The following is a 17555-nucleotide window of genomic DNA, read 5'->3' on the forward strand; positions in this document are numbered from 1 at the left end:
CCAAAAGTAAACCTAAGAAACACTAAAGATACACCAAAAAACACTAAAGATATCCTAATATAAATTTAGAACATTATCCTAACTTCTCTAGTCAATTTTCATATAATGGAGATAGAGAGAAGCTCCCATCAAACTTAGAAACTCATCTTGTACTCTTGTAGTTTAAGGGCATGACCATGCGTAGTGCCGCTGGAGAAGTGTTTAGCTTGTATAATACGTCTAAAAAACATTAAAAAAACACCAAAAATACACCTAAGAAACAATAGCCCTCCTATTAAAGAAAAAATAGCCATGATAGCTATTGTAGGCGAACATAAAGCTATGATATATAAAATTCCAAATTGAAACCTAACGACCAGTCGTCTCATAACTATTAAAATTAGTACCGGAATTCATGTGGTTATTCAAAAACAATAAGTGAAATTAAAAACACTAGCCTCTTAGCATACACTTGAGATAACAAACTATAGCGAATTGATACATTAATGCAAAAATTGACTTTGTAAATCAGATAAAGTAATATATGCATGACACTGTCCACAAGTTATCATTTCTAAACTAGTAACTTAGATCTAGGAATGTTAGGTGTCTTCTCAAATTCAGCTCAAACATAAGGAACCAAAATATAAAGAGTGGACTAAGTGTGGCATCATATATGCAAACTAATTATGTCAAGAATATAGCCAAAACAAAAACTAAAAAATACACTAAAAATACTCCCAAAACACACTAAATATAGACTTAAGCATACGAACAAACCGTGCACTTATTAATTGCAAAACTTTAGTTCCATCTCTGCAACCAGAATAGTTTGCATGTGGACAAATATGTATAATAACACAAACATATACAGAATAAGCATTTTATGCATCATGTGTCATTGAGCCTAGTCCATAGAATTTCATATTTGCAACATCCCAAGAGATTAGAAGGCATAATAATTACTACTAGATTAAGAAGTTTAGTCACAATAACTACTAAAAATTACACAAACATGATTATTTAGAAAGAAATAAGGACCTGACTAGGATCAGCAGGAAATTATAACAAAAAAAAAATCAAAATTGAACTCATGAACCATAATTTAAAATAAAAATGGTCTATGTGAGTCCACAAACATAAGGCAAGAAATCAAGAATCTTCTTACTAGTAGTAGTATAGCAACTTAAAATAACTTTATAATGAATTTTAAGCAAACCAAGAACTGGAAACTTCCTACCAAACAACTTTAATAGAACAAATCATAATAAAACACCTTTTTTCAACACAGAAGTACCCATCCTTAAAAATCAAAATACACTTAAGGGAAACTTTAGAAATTTCCCTATAGAAAATTAAAAATACGTGGCGTTGCTGAATTGAATATGTAGATGAATACGGTGTTAAAACATATGGGTTAAAACATTTGTACCTGTTAAGCTGAGTCCGATCCATTCGAATATAGAATTTATGATATATTTATGGATTAAGATTCTTTAAAATTCTGATGAACATGAGACTTATATTCAATCTACACTATTCATTTTATATGAATGACATAGATCAATTTAACTTACTGTTCATTATAATTTTTTTTTTTTTGATGAATAATGTTCATTAGAACTTGAAAGGATTTTAATCATATGTTTATATATGCTGGAATATTTTGTCAGCCTCATAAGAACTCATTTTGAAGTGAATTACAACTTTCAATTAAAAATTGGAATAAAAAGAGAAAACTGTAGACATTATTTACAAAACAAAAGTATATTTAATTTTAAAATAAATAGGCATGAACAAAAAATAATATTAATGTCTCTACACGCATTGTTATTGGTAGGAATATTAGCATTGGCTATGCCATGTCATATTTACAACAATCTTATTAGTTTTTTCACATGACTAATGCATCATTGATTTGTTACACGAATAACATGACGTTTGCGTGCAATAATTTTTCTAATACAAGCCGAGAGTTTCGGATTTGATTTTCTCATAAGGGTTTATGACCTCTCCAAATCCTAATTCGTCATGATTTGATTCTCCAACTACAAAACAATTTGGTGACTTGTAATTAGGGCTACTTTTACTATACAAAACTTCTTCATCAGAATTAATAAAAAAATCTCTCTTATGACCATCACGAAGAACATTAGGTGTAGGAGGAGGATACCTATTTACATTGTCATCATCACAGTTATAAATTTTTGGATAATACAAAGTGCCATTAACATCAACTTCGTAATATAAAACGCCACCGTTTTGATCAAATCCAATAAATTTTTTTCCATGATAACTGTTTTCAATATCATTCCGATGATACAATACATTGTTATTGTTATAATAACTATGCCATTTAAATCTATCATGGTTTGAATTAGTTCGTGTCCGGATACCGGAACTTTTTCCGTTCCGATGTTGACGTCTGCAATTCCGCTTCTTGGAAATCCTAGCTTTTGATTTTGATGAAACCGTCATTATTTGTTGAGCCTTCATCTTTGCTATTTTTATTGTCTTTTGCTGCCTCTTAATTTGTTTGATGTGAATGTGTATATATATACAGAGATTTTGAATTCGATACTGTTTATAATTCGTATCCTACAAGGAAACTCTAATATATTCTTAATCATATGTATTCCTTACTAGTTACGTAACACGTTATAAAAATTAACTGAGACTTTTTAAATTCCATTCGTGACAAAAATATACTACTATTTAAGAAGGTTCCAGATGTATTAAAAAAAAACATTCCATACTGAATTTTGTTTTTCTAATTTTATTAAAAAAATACTGAAATCAATTTAGGAAGTGATGGAGATTAATTGAATTCTAATAGGAGTAGGATTCGGACTTTACTCGAATATGAATTTTACTTTCAAATTATTCCAAAAGAAGACCAAACTTTAATTTATTTGTTTAAGGTTATCGAATTTCAATTTTTATTTCATAAAATTTTATCAATATTATTTTACTCTTATAGCTATCTGATTTAAGAATAATTATCACATTAGCAAATGTTACGATATTATTTATTTATTTTAAAAATAGATACTAATGTATGTTATATAACTGGAGAGTTAATATGATAAATATTCTCTTAACTAGTCGTAAATTCGCGTATTTATACGGAATCAAATCAAATATTTGATTATAGTAATTTAATAAAAATGTCAAAAGCAAAAAATCATAATATTTTTATTTTTATACTACATAATATAATTTCAATTGAATCAAATTCCAAAGTAACATTAGTTGATTAGATAATTACTAATAGCTCTTCATTAAATTTATTTTATAAAAAAAGATATAATACAAAATAAATATTATAAAATTAAAAATCATAAGAATTCAGAATACTTGGGTATTCATGAATTTCAAAAAATTATAATCATATTTTTAGAAATAATAAATTTTAAAATAAAATATATTAAAAGTGAAAATAAAAATAAAAAAATTATAAGAATAACTTGCAACTAAAGAATGACCAGGTCTACTACCAGCAAAAATAAACTCCTCGTTTTTTCAACGGGAGAAAGAGTAAAAACGATTGAAAATACTCAAAAAATGGACTCGGTTACAAGTCTTGCAAGACACAAGAAAAAAAAAATCTGAACAACATTAGAATGAAGCTATCTGGGCGGAATACACAAATTTAGACAAATATCTATAAAAAATGGCTCAAGAGGAAATGTTCCTAAAAAAAGACCAGCTTTTCAGGCGAACCACGAATATGGGTCTCCCTAAATTTGAAGTCGGTTTTAAAACCTTGAAGGTTTCTGGAAAATCATATTTGGAAGCCACTTTAATGATTCGTTCAGACGAAAGGGAGCTTCGTGTATGTTCCACATCATCCAGAGCACCCCGAACCTTTTCGACTTCATCAGACATTTTGAAATTATTGAATCAAAAGGGGGAGAACAAGAGGAGAATGAAAATTTGAAAATCAAAAAGATCAAAGCAGTAAAATTTGATGAAAAATTGGAGAATATTAAGAACACGGAAGTTGAAACTCTCAAATCGAATAAAAATCTAAACGAAAAATCCAAATACCTAGAAATTAAATACGTAGGATCGAAGCAAAGATACGAAGTGACTTGGAAACGAGAGGAATCTTGAATAAAAACTAAAATAAAATCTTGTGAAATTAAAGCTTGAAGAAAATGAAGATTTAGAGAAAGTGAAAAAAAAAGAAAAAGAAATATATAGGCATTCACGAATCCTAGAAATAACGATAATGATGGTTGAGAAGCCGAAGGGTTGAAACCAGTGACGAACGCAGACTTTTATTTTAGGGGGGTCCAAATTAAAAAAATAAAAAATAAAAAATAAAAAATAAAAATTAATTATATTATATTACATTTTATTTTATTTATAAAATAAATTAATATAAATATCATAATAATACATCTTTTATAATATATTATAATAATCAAGAAAAAAATATAATAAATCAACGTTTTCAAAACCACGATTATTCTTTAAAAAATATATTTTAATGCGGTTAACATGAACCTATTAATAAATAAAATCTTTAAATTTTATCTTAAATTATATGAAAAGCTTATTATATTAAATCGTAATTGTAAAATTATTTTTTAATATCAATTTCAATGGTAGCTTTCTTATAGGATATTTAAGAAATATGTTGATCTATGATAATGATTATTGTAGATAAATTATACAAACATTTGAAAAAGTTATAAGTACATATTATTTAATATTTGACTTATAAATTGAAGAATAAAAACAATAATGTGGAAAAAGGATAAAGGAGGTAAGTGATGTGTTAAAATAACTAGCATTAAAGTAAATGACACGCAGACAAAATAAAATAAAACAATTGCGGTTAATTATCAAAAAAGCCCCTATCTCTGTTTTTTCCTTTTAGTTTCAGGGGGGTCCAATGACCCCCTTGGCCCAAACGTGGGTCCGTCGCTGGTTGAAACCCTGCATATCTAAACAAACAAACGCCACATGTCTGACAACACACACATGGCTAAAATCCAAAGACGTTGGTGAACATGTGTCGAAAAAACAAAAAGCAAAAAAAGCAAAACGACTCGGCCAGAAGATCAAACGACTCGCCTAGAAGGTCAAACGATTCGCCTATCAAACAAGGTTTTAGCTTAATTCTATAATGATGAAAACTGAATTTCATAATAAGTATAATGAACCAAGGACTCTTTCAAGGAGAAGGCCCGAAGACAACGATGTTCGAACCCTAGAAGTCTTGCCATGGCTAAAAATTATCCAAGAGGATTCTCCTGAATTCCTAGCAACGATGTTTAATTGAGTTATTTTTTTAAATAAATTTAAAATTTAAGTTGAAGCTATTTTAATTTTGAGGGTGTACATATTTTTAAGAAAATTCTTAAAACTTATTTGCACTTTTCATCTAGTATTTGTCATGGATATGCAGTGGCGGAACCACGGTCAGGTTCGGGTGTGTTTTAGCCCGGGCTGGAATAAGTTATATATATATATATATATGTATATATGTAATAACGAGCAACAGCAATCACTATGGTTCAATGGTGAAGAATTTATTTCATCTTAACATGTTCTAGGATCGAACCCTGTGCTTCTTATCCTAGCCTTACTTTTTCATTATTTTACTAAAATCTACTAAAATTCATCCCTTTTTATTCTTTGCCAATCAATAAAATTCCATCTAGTCCCCTTAATTTAAGACAATTTATAAAATTAAATTTTATATTTCCACAAAAAAGTTATTAGTGTAAAACGATCCAAAATTAACAAGGCATAAGTATTTTTATATTCAAAATCACGTACTTGAATTTTTTTATTTTTTTTACTTTTGTTGGAGAAGCGAAATAATTTGTATTGAAATATAAGCATATATTTACGTTAAAACTATTTATATTTTACATATTAACTAGCCCGGGCTGGAAAAAAATTCTGGTTCCGCCACTGCATATATGTGGCACGCCCCGTAAGCGCCATGTAGGCACCACATAAACAAAAGTGGTGCCCTTTGAGGGTTGGATATTATTGAAACGAAAACCTACTTTTCGGGATGATAAAAATAAAATTGAAAAAGGTTTTGGCCTTTTTCTCCATTTGACCTTTTTCTCTATCAAATCCTTTTATTAAAGTTTGTAAATCTATCCCTATTTGATAATTCCGCTGGAAATTTATTCAATTTTACACTATCATTTGATTGGCGATAGTATGAATATCTGATAATCAATTACACAAGGCAATGGCGTTTACGGAAGTTAAGGCAGTGCTAGTTGCATAGCCATATTTTTCTTTTTAGGGGGCCGAGCTGTTGGAGGGAAATTATAATCAATAGTTTCTTCATACCAACCAGGGCAGAACTCAAAATTCTGATTTTATTCTAAAGAAATTTGAGTCTCCGATCAATTCCGATCAATTTCGACGCCTTCGAGTGGGTCTGCAACTGACCTAAGGTACACCTTCATTAACAAAGTACAAAACTTGTCGAGTCGTACGATTATTTATGTTTAACTCTGAAAGTTTGTACTCCCTCCGTCCCATTTTATTTGTCCATTATTCTATATTTAGATGTCCCAAAATGATTGTCACATTTACATTATATACACATATTTTCCTCTTTTACCCTTAATATAAATGGATATAATTTATATAATATTGGCATTTAATGTTATTACTATTATTGTATTGACTATTCTTCTTTTCTAATATAGTAATTCTAAATTAACTCAAGAATCAAAAAGGGTACAAAAGGAAGAATTGTTAGTAATTAAAATTTTCTTAATATGTATAAAACTAGAAAGTGGACAAATAAAATGGGACGGAGGGAGTATCTCATAATTCATTATTCAAAAAATACACATTTTTGCCCATTTTCATTTCGGTGTTTCCTATTTGAGCATTAAAGTTAACATTCCTGAAGTATGAATCAATGTATTGTACATATTCTGAAATGATTCATCTCTATTCTACAGGAATATAATCAACCATTTCTTAAAATTTATCTTCATGAAGCAGTAGGGCAAAAGAAATCACAACTGAAATAATCTTAATTATGCAGTTCTGATGATAAAAATGATCAGTAAAACTTAAAAATGGGAATGAATGTTTTTTATTTTTATTTTTTTGGTGTCGTGAAGAGTATTGGTGAAGCTGCGGCTGAACTGAAACCTATTGATCATGTAAGGAAACTAACAATTAATTCTGATATGGGAGCAATTTAAGCAAAAATATACGTTAACTCGGTAGTCACCTGGCAAAAAATTCATGTTCCTCAATTTTTGCAACTGTACTACAACTAAAACAAAATTCTTCAAATTAGAACTAAAATTGACTATACACATGTAATTTTATTTATTAATATTCACAAAAAGCATGGTTGAGCCAGTTTAGCAAGTATAACCATGTCTAATATCTTAACATCAAGAGTATCGTCCACTTTTACAATTCCGTCAGTGCCATCTATACCAATCAACTTGCCCGTGGCGCCACGATACCCACCGCCCATGATCTTGATCTTATCTGTTTTTCTAGGTACTACTGCCTCTATTTCACTTGAAAATGCTGTGATTGTCTCGCCGTTGCCATTTGCCCCGAGGACTATCTTAAACGACCCATCCTGCACGAAACAACACCAACATTAATTCATCGAGTATGTATGCTTTATAGGACCTGCTATGATCTAAATATCTATATGAGCCAAGTACAACATACCCCAAAAACCTCCCTAATAACACCAATAGCAGAGTCATTGCTGGATTTTCGAACATTAACCAATATGTCTGGCATGAACTGTGGTCCTATATTGTCCTCTCCTACAATAAAACGAAGGTCAAAGTCGCAAATATAATAAAAATATAAATATATTTTGAGCATGTATATAATCTAATTTTTAACTTCTGATATCTCACAAAGAGAATACAATTTCTTTAGTGCTACTTAAAAGCATGTAGAAAACAATGCAAGCAGCTTCTTTAAGTTTAACCCTTCCAAAATTCTAGAGAAATAAATTTGACAAATCCATCACATAATAAATATAATTAAAGATTAGAAGCACAAATCACACCTATAACAGGAGACATGAGATCAAGACTGCCAGTTCCTGGCGTCATTGGCTGCCCTCCAGGAGTACCAGGGAGGTAAGCTACAGAACTAGGAGTCATAGGCTGCCCACCAGGAGTTGACGACAAATATGGACTTGGAGCAGTGGCTACAAGTGTGTACAGTTACTTAAAGTAAGAATATTATAATTTACATCATAATCTAAAATGAAAAGATGTTTACCATAAGCCGAACTGCTATCCCTTGGTGTCCCAGCATCAATGTAACTACCACCAGGAGTTGGAGCTTCGTATGCCCGAGAAGGAGGACTTTCTGACTGGAAAAAAAAATCAGGGAAGAACAATATGATTTATCTTCTGAATGGACGACAATAAAGAATCAACCAAAATTAAAGAGCCAAAATATGCCAAGTTCCTACCTGAAACTGTGGACTTGTTCCCCATGAACCAGGATTTCCATCTTCCCAATTATCCCTATTTAATATCGTTGAGCATCCCAATATTCTTATATCAGTTCCATTGCATATTGAAAATGTCCCACAATAATGATCACACATCTAACACAATTTTTGGCATGTTTAGGATTTTTGTTTGGGGTTGAAATCAGAATTTTAACAATCAATGCCATGATTATAGAAATGATTATACGAGTAATTCTGATGCAAAGTATATCAGTTCTAATGATTAGAATTATGATATGATAAAAATCAATGTTTTGAACAGAGTGTTTTTAGTTGAAAGTTGAAACCATCAGTCAAGCTACACCATGCTTGAAAAGAAAAATAGCAGCACTAATGCGAATCAATGCCAAAAAAATTATCTTCAAGAAAAATAAGGATCTACTTCATAAAAGTGTAATCATCTAATGATTATAGAAAAGACTATAACAACAGGAAAATCAATGTCAAACCTTGGTGGACTCATTGGAGCGTAAGGATTCCATGCTCGGTCACGCATTGGCGTTCTCATGCCATCATGAATAGGTGTTGCTATAAACATAGCAGCATGACCAAAAAGAAACATGACAATCATTTCATTTTTAACAAATAATGAGGTAGCATAAGCTTCTAAAGAAATAGACAAACTGTTGGTATTTTAAAAAACAAACCTCCAGCGTCTCTCATTGGAGTCATGTGCGGGAGCAATGGAGTCCGAGAAGGATGCATTGGAGTTTCACTTCCCATACCATACCGAGATGAGTCACTACAAACAAACAAATGTTAGATGACATTAAGAAGAGAACTGTAAAACTAATAGCCAGATAATAAATATTATTTACCGATGTGGTGTAGATACAGCCACATTGTCAGAAACATCACTTCGATCAACTGTTCATATAACAGCAGTCAGTAAGCTTAAATAAGTAAAAACTAGAGCGAAGTATGCAACATGTTATAAATTCTTGCCTAAGACAACTTTCATTTGAGATTCCAACTCTACTCGAACAGACTGGCCTTTGATATCTACAACTCGCCCACGGTAACCCTTGTAAGGACCCAGGCGTATCTTCACTGTTGTACCCACCAGACCATCACGCCCTCCTCTTCCACCCCAGTTTCTTCCTCCAGCTGTGGCATTGAAGCAGAAGTTGATAACAAAATCAATACTTACGCAAAATATCAAGATATCAGAAAACAAATTCTGTCTTTGCAGGAAAATGAGTTAGCAACTTACACTCAAATGGAGGACCTCCTCTTGGAAATCTCCTTGGTGATGGGGTTACACGAGGGGAAGGTTTAAGATTGCCAAAGCCTGAGTAGGAATCCCTCTGATTCATACAAGATAAAGGTCAATAAACTATTACATAAGATCCAATCACTAAATTAATCAATTAGCATCTATTTTAAAATCATTATCTAATTAATCCACATAGTCCTATTGACAACCCTAAAACAATTTACTCAATTACTGAATATATTTTGAGAACAGAATAATTAGATAAGTGAATCAGAATTACGATATGATAAAAATCAGCTAACTTATTTGCATTTTCATAATCATTTCATGATTATTTCTTTATTTAATTGTCGAATGAGTTATTCGTTCAAAAACATTAACTTACATTTCCATCGCCACTGGATCGTGTTCCTCCAACAACAGCACATGCATGGGATTTAGCACATATATATCCGGCATGTTCAAGGTGAAGGCGGTCGTAGATGAACAAGATTCCTTTGAATATGTGTTCTACAGTACCTTGTTTCCCCTAACAAGATAAGAAGGATAGATGGTAAAGAGCAAGTACACTGATTATTTAAGACAAAAAGAAACAGCAGTTTAGAGTCTTACTTTGTAAGGACCATCATTTATTTTAACAGAGTCCTTCACTGATATAGTATTTCTGTACCGATCTTGCACATTAAATTTCTTCTCATTCTTGCATTTAATCTCTCTCAACTTAACAAGAGCGACCTCAGATCTTTCCGGTACTCCCTTGAGAACCTGAAGTTAATTACATGATAAAGTAAGCTTTAAGGAGTAATGGATAGATACAGACAAGGGCACTCCAGTGATTACTCACCTGAAAGGCTTCACTTTCTACACGTATTATAACACCAAAGCTATTATTACTGCACCCATAGAATAGACATTAAGTCATTTCATAATACAGCAGAAAAAACATACATACTTAGGAAAAGAAAATATATAAAACCTCAAACATTAATTGAAAAAACAACTATGATTCTGGAAGTACAGCACTCACTCCAACTGCACAAGATCATGAAGCTCATATTCCCCAAGTTTCGTGATGCCAGTGGTCACTTCAGAGCTTTCCACAACATCATTTGCAAAAACACGGATCTGAACATAGCAAAACATAATTACCATATACAGCTATTCCTTATACACTTAATTACCACAAATGAAAACTACTACTCACATGTTCCTTGGTCGTATCCGACAAAATGATGAGAACATGCTGCTCAACCTTAATAACCATGCCAGTTGCACCCTCCTGGGTGCCAAATACAACCTTCACATGATTACCTGGTTCAAAATACTTGCAAAGCGCCTTCTCATCGACCGCAATAGTTCTCTGGAAACAAACAGTTGAATCAAAATTATAAATTGAAATAAAATAAGATTGTAGACACAAGATATAACTAATACAGATCTCTTCAAACAATTCTTACCGCAAGGTCCTTCATTTCAGGTCTAATATGAACATTCTCTTCATCAACTTTCTCCACCCATCCCTTAAGATTTTTCAAATCTCCCTTGACAATAATAACTGCATCACCCTTGACAAAGTGGCACTTCTTTTTGTTTGCAAATATGGTTGACAAACCGACAATATCACCATCATTCTCCCCAGGCTTTTGAAATTTTTCAAGTTCATCAAAAGTTGGTATAATGTTCTGAACACTAATTGATTTTATCGACACTGTTTTATGCAAGAACCCGTCTTTAAACATCATCCCACCAATGTAGTCAAAATAATCACCACTCATAGAGTCCTTTTTTCGTTCCACACGAATATGTAGTTCTCTGAGAACAATACATAGTAGTAAGAAAAACAATTACTTAATCAAAGTACGATTGTCTTGGAACTATAATGCTAAGAGAAAGTGTAAAATAATCATCACCTAGCTTCATCTACATTCATAAACCGTGGCGGGGGGACAAAAGCCTTCTTTTTGGCAACCTCTCTGCCCTCCTAAAAGAAGTTTCAGAAGATGTTCTAAAATTATAAAGCAGAAATTCTAAAATATCTAATAATTATGAAGGAACAATGGAAAATGCTGCAGTTACAGCTTTCAGTATTATAATAAGTGATAAAATGGGAGATAAAACACTAAACTCATATGATTTTTTTTTCATTTGTTCAAAAAGAGATCAGAAACATCTGTGACAATGTTTACCAACAAAATGGAACACCAGTTCAAATAAAGCCACCTACCCTACACTTATGTATCAACATAAAATTCCTATTCCCATAAAGTCTATCATGATCAAGTTGCGAAAATGAAAATACCAGTTTATTTGCAAGAGCCTGTAAGTCGATCCTTGGAATTAACTTCACTTTAATTCTCTGTCGTACATCATCCTTCTGTACTACCTTGTGAAAAAAGAAAAAGACAGAAAGACAGAAGCTTTAAAAGAGAAAAAGTATGAAAGAATCAGTCAATTCTTTGTATGAAGGAACGACTAAATAAAGTTGTAAAGTATACTTTAGCAAGGTCTCCTTTGTATGTTCCAATCTTCATTCTAACCCAGGAATCCATTGAAATATCTAGTGCCTTGCTTTTAACTGAAAGAACATCAGCCATTTCTTTAATTGGGACCAGCATTATTTTCTGCGCATATAAGTTACGCAGACCTTTGCATGCCTAGAGCAAAACAAAATTATTCGTTAAGCTACATGTTCTTGAAAGACATCAAAATTGAACTCCACAAACAAAAGTTATACCAGTGGCATACCTCCCTCACATGGGCCTCCTTGTGTGCTTCAATATAGATATAGTTCTGATCATCAAGAGCAATAGCAGAACGGATTTGCAACTCAGCTCCTTTATCAATGTACTTTTGCATAAGGCAAACAGCTGTCTCTCGTGCACAACCAGTCTGGTGTACGTTAAAGCACGATTCCGCAGATTATTAATATATAAAAATATTTTAGGAAATTCAAACATGTATAAAAATCATAGAAAAACTATAGAACATACCGCACATTTCACCATCCATAATTTAGGATCCCGAACAGATGGCAAAAGAGCTTGTTGCTCCACCTCTGATGTTTCTTCGTCATATTCTGTGTGACTTGACCTTGCGTACCTTGCTTGAATACGTCTCTCTAGAGCTTCCACATCTTCTTGCTCATCCTCCCGCGGAAGCAATGGCCTACGATGAACCCTTCTACCATCATCTTCATTAGGTAGATCAGCTCCATTATCAACAATAAAATCTGCATGTACACCAGACAACTCTTAGATTCAGCATACCAAGCCACACTTTTAAAATGAATCCAATTCAATTCTTAACATTCATGCACCCACCACTAATAAAAGAGGTCTAGTTTTCCATATTGCCTAGGAAAATTTACCATCACCGTGGTACAATTTTTTCACTTAGATAAAATTGACATAAACTATAACAATCGTGTAAGGAAATGAAATCGAAATAGGGAACCTAAAGTGCATGCTCATCTAGGTTTAAAGCCTACTAAATGATCACATGAACCTCAACAAGACGAGGAAACTTTGAGCAAGGGGGCGGGGGGGAGTAGCAGACTCAGTCTGAATATTAGATGAAACAAACACCGACAGAAGAACAAAGAATGAAATACATCGAGAACACAGCTACAGTAATTTCCATAAAACTAACTATAACAATAATAAAGTATCATGCGGAAGATTACAATTTAATAAAGCGCATGTTCAAAAAGTAATAGCTACATTATATAACATAAGAACTTGAAGACGATTAACTAGCCATAGCCAATATAGAACTAAAAAGCATCCATCATTTTCATTACATAGAAAATCAAATCAAAACTCCTTTAGTATAAGATTCAAAAAAATAAGACTTGGCTTATAGAATAATAATAATCACAGTAGTAAGAAGATAAATCCATTAGAAGACGATGGGGTTAGAATACAAGATTATAACAAAAAATGTACGGTGAAAAACGTATTCAAATTTATTATGGCACTGAATAGAAGATTCAAGAAAAATATGGATGTGCTGCTGTGTGCAGATCATAACTTCAGTAAATTCAGCAAACGTCTACTTTAAGATTCATCCAAATAGAATCTAGAATCATTGGTTTCAGAGTCTCCAACAGACAACTTTCAAAACACTGAAACATAATAAGCCCGGCTACTTAAGATCCCATTAAGTAACTTAAAATCAGATAAAGGTCCCATTTTCAGACCCCTTTAAACAATTAAAACATAGTGCATCTGATACTAATTTAATTCATAACTTCCTTTCTACTACTACAGCATAACTATTTAAACAATTAAAAATATAGTGACATTTATCAATTCTTTGACCCTGAAATTCAATAGCTAAGATAGCCACAAACATTTATAAATTAAGCAGGCTACAATAATTAAGAAAAACCTATTAATTACCAGAAACTCCCAATTCTCAAACCCTAATTTCAAAAACCCTAACCCTAACTCACAAATTAAAATTAGACAAGAATAAAATATTTACCATCATCGGCATCCTCCTCTTCTTCCTCGTCATCATCACTATCAACCACAGCTTCCAGGTCAAAAAACTCCGAACCAGACCTTTTTTTGGCTTTCTTTCCCCTGCCACTGCCGCCATAATCTTCGTCCTCGTCATCTTCGTCTTCTTCGCCAGAATCATCAATAAAATCTGATCTTCTTCTCTTCTTCTTCTTCTTCTTCTTCGGTCCTCTAGTATCTTCTTCCAATTCTTCCTCTGTTTCTAAGTCGTCCATTTTCTCTCTGTATTCTTCATCTTCGCCGTCAAATTCCTCGTCGTCGTCGTCTCTGTGACGAGCCATATCTGTTAGATATTCTTCGGTTGGATCACTACGCCGTCAAATTAATAAAAGAATTGAGCTCTCAGTGGTGGAAATTTCAGAGTTTGTTTTACTTTTGGGGCTTTTTTGACAGAATTATATAACCCTAGCTAGAGTGTATAAGGAAATCACAGGAAATAATATTGATCTCAGGGATGTGAGGAGAACCCATGCAGCCAAAGACGATTCTGCACTTAAGATGTTGTTTGTAGTGAGGGTTAGATAAGGGTAAAAAAGGAAGAAGGTTTGGAAAAAATTTGGGCATTTTGAAAATTACCTTTTTTTAAAAGAAAATAATAATAGAGTATTTGTCAAAAAAATAATCTGTTTCTGAAAACATTTGCAAAAAATACTCTAGTCTTTTTTAGAAACTGTTTTAAAAATGTTTGCAAATTGTGTTTTCAGGAACCGTTTGAAATCATTCAAACCCTATACAAAACCGTTTAAGAAACTTATCATTCAAAAATGGTTGAAAATTGAGTTTCTGGAGACCGTCTAAAAGCATTCGAAACATATTTAAAAATTGTTTAAGAAACGGTTTCAAATATATTTATTAAATATTTATAGTTGTTTTAAAATTGGCGGAGTAGAAAAATAAAAATTCAGACTTTTTGGACTACTAGTTTCATATTATGTGCTATGCACGTGGCTCGTAACGTAACTACTCAATATATTAGTGAATTTATTATAATTATATCAATTTTTTTATTTATAATTAATATTAAATTAGTTAAGAATTTTTGTAAAAGTAAATATAATATATTAAGTTATTAAATTTTTTTCATACTGAATTTATTCTTCTTTTGGTTTTATAATAATCATAATTAAATAATTAATTTAATTTTATTAATAATATCTTTAAAAATAATAAGATAGAAATTTAAATAATAATATATTGACCAAATACAGTATTTTAATTTTGTAGTTCAATCAAACTAAAAGATAGATATTCCTACTAATTTGGAGACAATTTAGTTATTTTTTACATACTAAAAATTAAATTGGAGATAATTTAGCTATATATTCTAATTAGAACTTTAATTACAATAGTGATTAATTAAATAACTAATTAGTTAATGACTATAAAACCTTTATTTAGTAGTAAACTGAAAAGGATTATTCAGTAAATTTGCCTGTCCCCCCCATCCGTGCTTTTATATATAGTATAGATTAATCACTTATAGCTGGGAGAGAACATCGGTCTGTTCGGTTCGGTTTGGTTGGTTAGTTTTTTTTGAATTTTGGTTTGGAAGATTTTCAAACCGAACCAAATTTTTAGTTTGGAGGTAAAAAGCTGAACCATACCGAACCAAAAATTTCTGTTCGGTACGGTTCGGTTTGGATAACACCGAATTTGACTATTTTTTATTTTTTTATATTAAAATTAATTAAAGGCAAAAGGTACAAAAAAACCCTCCAAGTTTTCTCAAAAGTACAAGACATCCCCTTAATTGTTTTTTGGCACAAAACAACCCTCCTTGTTCCAAAATCGAACAAATAAACCTACATAGTTCTAAAGTCGAACAAAAAGCCCCCTCCGTCCAAAACTTTGACTAACAGACGTTAAATGGGTGATGTGGCTCTAAAAAAAATTCAAAAACACCCCTAATTTTCAAAATACTTACCAAATTCATATTTCAAACTTTTTGTATCATTTCTTCCCCAAAAAAAGTTCAAAAATACTCTTAACTTTTAATATATTTACCAATTTTATAATTATAATTTTTTTTATTAATTCACCCTCTTCTTCCTAATTAGTCTAATTTTTTTAAAATCAATTTAAAATTATATCAATGTAACCCGACACTCCCGAAACAAATGACTGTCGGTCGAATCTGTTCACTGAAAATATTTCTTATTTATTTTTCACAAGAAACACACCACCAATCTATTGCCGGAAAAAACTATTTAAAAATTAAATAAAATGATAAAAAAATTAATTTGTTTTCCGATTCCGAAGACCCACCGATGGGTCTGTTCACATTGAACAGACCCACCGATGGTGGGTCTGCTCATCTGAGCAGAACCACCAACGATGGATCTAAAGAAACGGACCCACCGATGTGGGTCGGTGGTTTTTCAAAGAAAAAATTATTTAATTTTTATTTAATTTTTAGACGGTTTTAAAGGTAAAAGTGTATTTAGATTTTTAATTTAAAATTTTAAAGGGTTTAATTTGAAAATTATTGAAAAAAGTTAATCTGGTATACATGCGTTCATTTCTTTTGAGAGTGTCGAGTTACAGTGGTATAATTTTAAATTGATTTTAAAAAAAATTAGATTAATTAGGAAGAAGAGGGTGAATTAATAAAAAAATTATAATTATAAAATTGGTAAACATTTTAAAAATCAAGAGTATTTTTGAACTTTTTTTAAGAGAGAAATGATATAAAAAGTTTAAAATATGAATTTGGTAAGTATTTTAAAAATTAAGGGTGTTTTTGAACTTTTTTCCAAGTGCCACGTCACCCATTTAACGTCTGTTAGTCAAAGTTATGGACGGAGGGGGTTTTTTGTTCAATAAATAAACTTAAAGGGCTGTCTTGTGTCCAAAAAAAGTTTAGGGGCTGTCTTGTCCTTTTGGGAAAATTTGGAGGGTTTTTTTGTACCTTATGCCTAATTCAAATATTAAATATAGAGTCTAATAAACTTCCATATATATTTAAATAGCGATTATTAACCCATATATCAACAATAATTAAGATATAAATACAAAAAACATATAAATATAAATATATATGCATATTATTTTTATAAATTATATATATTTTATATTAAAGTTCGGTTAATTCGGTTTTTTCGGTCGGTTCGGTTTTCAAAACACCCAAACCGAACCGAACACCGAACACCAAGATTTACCTAAAATAGGAACCGAACCAAACCGTATTCACCGAAAAGCCGAACCAAACAACGAAGTTCAGTTCAGTTCGGTTTTTCAATTTGGTTCGGTTCTTGCTCAACCCTACTTATGACACTCCAACTAAGGCATTCGATTAACCAAGACCCCTGAACTAGATTTTTGCCCGCTAAATTCCCTA

General features: G+C 31.6%; 1 protein-coding gene across 1 annotated transcript; it reads right to left on the reverse strand.

The window, feature by feature from the left end:
- Nucleotides 1–7211: 7211 nt before the first annotated feature.
- LOC126665847 (putative transcription elongation factor SPT5 homolog 1) lies at nt 7212–14714 on the reverse strand. Its single transcript, XM_050358780.2, has 22 exons — nt 14181–14714; nt 12686–12924; nt 12441–12584; nt 12191–12349; nt 11995–12078; nt 11606–11676; nt 11153–11507; nt 10900–11055; nt 10723–10820; nt 10540–10588; nt 10308–10460; nt 10081–10224; nt 9693–9786; nt 9425–9586; nt 9298–9346; nt 9127–9221; nt 8929–9007; nt 8438–8492; nt 8242–8335; nt 8024–8167; nt 7672–7772; nt 7212–7576 (listed from the first exon to the last, which is right to left on the reverse strand). Exons 1-22 carry the CDS (start codon nt 14497–14499, stop codon nt 7322–7324), a joined length of 3099 nt encoding a protein of 1032 aa, XP_050214737.1. The 5' UTR covers nt 14500–14714; the 3' UTR covers nt 7212–7321.
- Between the last annotated feature and the right edge of the window lie 2841 nt (nt 14715–17555).

Source organism: Mercurialis annua, linkage group LG1-X (assembly GCF_937616625.2).
Source record: "Mercurialis annua linkage group LG1-X, ddMerAnnu1.2, whole genome shotgun sequence".
NCBI lineage: Eukaryota > Viridiplantae > Streptophyta > Magnoliopsida > Malpighiales > Euphorbiaceae > Mercurialis > Mercurialis annua.

Excerpts from the sequence above, each read along its gene's own strand:
- LOC126665847 (XM_050358780.2), bottom strand. The coding sequence starts at position 14,499 with ATGGCTCGTCACAGAGACGACGACGACGAGGAATTTGACGGCGAAGAT. Across the intron at positions 12,350-12,440 it reads AGGAGGCCCATGTGAGGGAG|GCATGCAAAGGTCTGCGTAA; the intron begins GTATGCCACTGG and ends GTTTTGCTCTAG. Across the intron at positions 11,056-11,152 it reads CTGAAATGAAGGACCTTGCG|AGAACTATTGCGGTCGATGA; the intron begins GTAAGAATTGTT and ends GTTTGTTTCCAG.